The sequence below is a fragment of the Seriola lalandi genome, unplaced genomic scaffold (assembly GCF_002814215.2).
Source record: "Seriola lalandi dorsalis isolate HSWRI2012SDOR001 ecotype SW California unplaced genomic scaffold, Sedor1 jcf7180002053527, whole genome shotgun sequence".
NCBI classification, from domain to species: domain Eukaryota; kingdom Metazoa; phylum Chordata; class Actinopteri; order Carangiformes; family Carangidae; genus Seriola; species Seriola lalandi.
In genome coordinates this window covers 4769-8173 of record NW_019524080.1, presented here as the reverse complement: position 1 = coordinate 8173, position 3405 = coordinate 4769, and the positions used below count along the sequence as shown (strand labels likewise).

General features: G+C 43.6%; 1 protein-coding gene across 1 annotated transcript in view; it reads left to right on the top strand.

Annotated features, from left to right (window-relative positions):
• mvp (major vault protein) overlaps positions 1-3050 on the top strand; it is a 15633-nt gene extending 12583 nt beyond the window's left edge. The window contains exons 11-14 of the mRNA XM_087172621.1: positions 290-448; positions 706-832; positions 924-1112; positions 1594-3050. Of these exons, the coding sequence (XP_087028747.1) occupies positions 290-448; positions 706-832; positions 924-1112; positions 1594-1719 (601 nt within the window). The 3' untranslated portion in view covers positions 1720-3050. The remainder of the gene's footprint in view (positions 1-289; positions 449-705; positions 833-923; positions 1113-1593) is intronic.
• The last annotated feature ends 355 nt before the right edge of the window (positions 3051-3405 follow it).

Genomic DNA, 3405 nt, shown 5'->3' with positions numbered 1-3405 from the left:
TATAGATTATAGATCAGCTCTAGCTTCTATATTAATACTGTGAAAGTATCAAAGCCTCAGTCCACAGAGAAACACTGTAAATGAACAAAACTAAATCTTGATCTGTTCTCCAGTGTTTTCATTCCTACTGAATAAAAAGAAGAAACACAAACCGAGGAAACAAAGCGAGTTAGAAACACGTCGATCAACATTTTCCATAATTCCAACTGGTTTAATAAGGAACTTGTTCTCAGTACGTCGTGTAGGTCAAAGGCCGGTTAAAATGAATAAGAAACGTCTGACTGTATCTTTGTAAGGATGTTTCCAGTTTCATGAAGTTTCCTCCACGCAGACACGAGGCGGAGCGTCTGGAGCAGGAGGCCCGGGGCAAGCTGGAGAGACAGAGGATCACCGACCAGGCCGAGGCCGAGAGAGCCAGGAAGGAGCTGCTGGAGCTGGAGGCTCTCAGGTGACTTCACACTGTGTCACTAACACTTCTTCACAGACGCACTGTACAGGCATCCTGCTCTCTGACAAACAGCCAGCACACGACCTCCAGGGAAAGAAGAAAATAGATTTCAGACTGAAGTTACTCTGAGGCCTTGAAGAGTCAGGAAGTGACAGTTTGTTCATTTCCAGATGAGCTGCGTTTATGTCCCCCTGCTGCCTGTTAACCTGTGTGTGTGTGTGTATGTGTGTGTGTGTGTGTGTGTGTGTGTGTGTCAGTGCTGCGGTGGAGAGCACAGGAGCTGCGAAGGCCGAGGCTCAGTCTCGGGCGGAGGCGGCTCGTATCCAGGGAGAGGCGGCGGTCAACGAGGCCAAACTGAAGGCTGAGGCTCAGAGGATCGAGGCGGTACGTCCTGACACCCTGGTCCTGAGTCCAGACCTCATGTCTGCAAGGGAAAACGACACACTTATATACGTGTGTGTGTGTGTGCGTGCAGGAGGCGGAGCTGCAGCGGCTGGCGAAGGCTCGTGAGCAGGAGCTGGGCTACAAGAAGGAGATGGACCGACTGGAGGTGGAGAAGCAGGAGCGTCTCGCTCAGATCGAGAGTCAGAAGTTCGGTCAGCTGGTGGAGAGTCTGGGCAGCGACACGCTCAAGGAGATGGCCAGAGCCGGGCCGGAGCTGCAGGTACTACACTACTACTACTAGTACTACTAGTACTACTACTACTGCTACTGGTGCTGAGGAAGACACAAAGACTTTATTTAAAATACAAACAGCTCTGCTTTTAGTTTTCATACTCTCACCTCTAAACTTCAACTGATCTGAGGTGGAGCATCTTCAAGACGTGCGACATGTTCACACCAAAAGTTAAAACGCACATATTTTAAACTGCTTTTAGTGACAGTTGTTAACTGGTTGTGACAGACTGTCAGAAGTCCCGTCTGTCACAAAGCAGTTCTTGTGAACGTCTCAAAGATGTTCAGTTTGCTGTGATAGAAAACAGAAGATAGTCAGAACACGAGCTCCACTTGTTTAGTCCATCCTGTTTCTGATTGGCCGGTTCTTCTTCCGCCCGCAGAGCTACACCTTTCAAAACACTCAGTGTAACCAAAGACGTTCACAGAGCTTCAGTTCAGAAACTTACAGTCCGTCTCTCCTCCTCCAGGTCAAGATGCTCCAGGCTCTGGGGCTGAAGTCCACCCTCATCACAGACGGGTCGTCGCCCATCAACCTCTTCACCACAGCCAACGGCCTGCTGGGGGCGCTGCAGGGACCGGGCCAGGGCCAGTGAAGTGGAGGAGAAGAAGCCAATGAAGAAATGTAAATGTCCAAAAGTAAGCCTCAACAGATGCTGATGACGCTGACGATACTGTCGCCTGACACACACACACACACACTCCGGTCACATGAGTTTCTGAGGCCGATATTAAAGCAATTAAACATCTGCAGATAAAGATTCACTTCATGGGTTTGTTACAGAGCCACTAAAATGTCCATCTACACCGCTGCAGAGGTTGTAAGACTCAACTTTGAGTCATCACCGTGTGGCGCTATAATAAAACCAGAGAGCGCATCTTTAATCTTTAAAATCAACCTTTGCACAAAGTCTGGAGGTTCCCCCAGATTTTAGGGGGAAATAAAACGGCCTGGGACAATCACTGTACAAGGAGATTGCAACATTACATTCTGTCCAGTGTGTTAACAGCTTTACAAACATAGATGTTCAATACAACAGTGATTATCAAACCTTTTACTGAGCAACTTTCATTGTACGAGAATTTGTTGTGGGTGACAGACTGTTTACATGATGGATATTTTAGGTGTGTAAAACACTTCTGGAATCAACGTCCTGTTCATTGATGAGTTTCTGACACAATGTCTGTAAATAATCTAAAACTCTGGCTGTACGTCAGCCTTTGTAAACCTGTGAAGAAGTCTCATATCAAGTTGACACATTTAATGTAAAACACCTTCCTCTTCACAACTCTGTTCCTCTTCTCAACAACACTGTGATGACGATGACACGTTAAAGCTTCCACTGACAAACTGACAAAATCAAATGAACTGCTTCCTGTTTAATGAACTGTAAATGTTTCTGCTGAGCTCCAGCGGATGAAGTGAAGACATGGAATAGAACTCACCTGTAATCACACGTACATGACTTTAGGTGTGATTACAGGTGAAACCTTCAACCAGAGGAGCCCAGTAGAACAGTCTTTATCAGTCTGATGTTGTGTTACTCTGTCAAGATGCTGTTTCTTTAACTATAGGTTCTGCTCTTAGGGGAACTGAGATTCAGAGGTTTACTTTTGGACAGGACACTTGTGTCTGTGAAAAAAACTGTACTGCTAAGGAAGAAGAATTGTGCCTACAAACAAACTTAACAGTTTGCTTAGTTGTGTAACCTGACAACCGAAGAATTCTGCATCTGCTTTGCACTATGTCCACTAAAAGTAGAAATGCTGAAATGCAGAAAATGCTGATGTTAACATATTCAATATTAAACATTTTTGTTTCTGTGGAAATAAAATGAATGTTGATCTGCCTTCCTCTGCCTAATAAAGTTCTGTTGTTACTGCAGAAAAAAACTGTGTGAAGCCAATAAAGTGCTGTTGCGGAAAACGTTTGTCTCTGTTGTTGTGCTGACGTCATCACACACATCTTCATATGATAATATGACGTTTATGACTTATTATACTATGAGGTTTTAAGACATTTTATGCCTTACTATACTGAGTTTTATATAACTTTTTATGCAACGTTATACTTTGACTTTTTATGACTTTTCATGCCTTATTATACTATGACTTTTTATGACTTTTTATGCCAAATTATACTATGACTTTTTATGCCATATAATACTATGACATTTTATGCTATGACATTATATGCTTTTTTTTGCCATATTATACTATGACTTTTTTATGACTTTTTATGCCACGTTATACTATGACTTTTTTATGACTTTTTGTGCCTT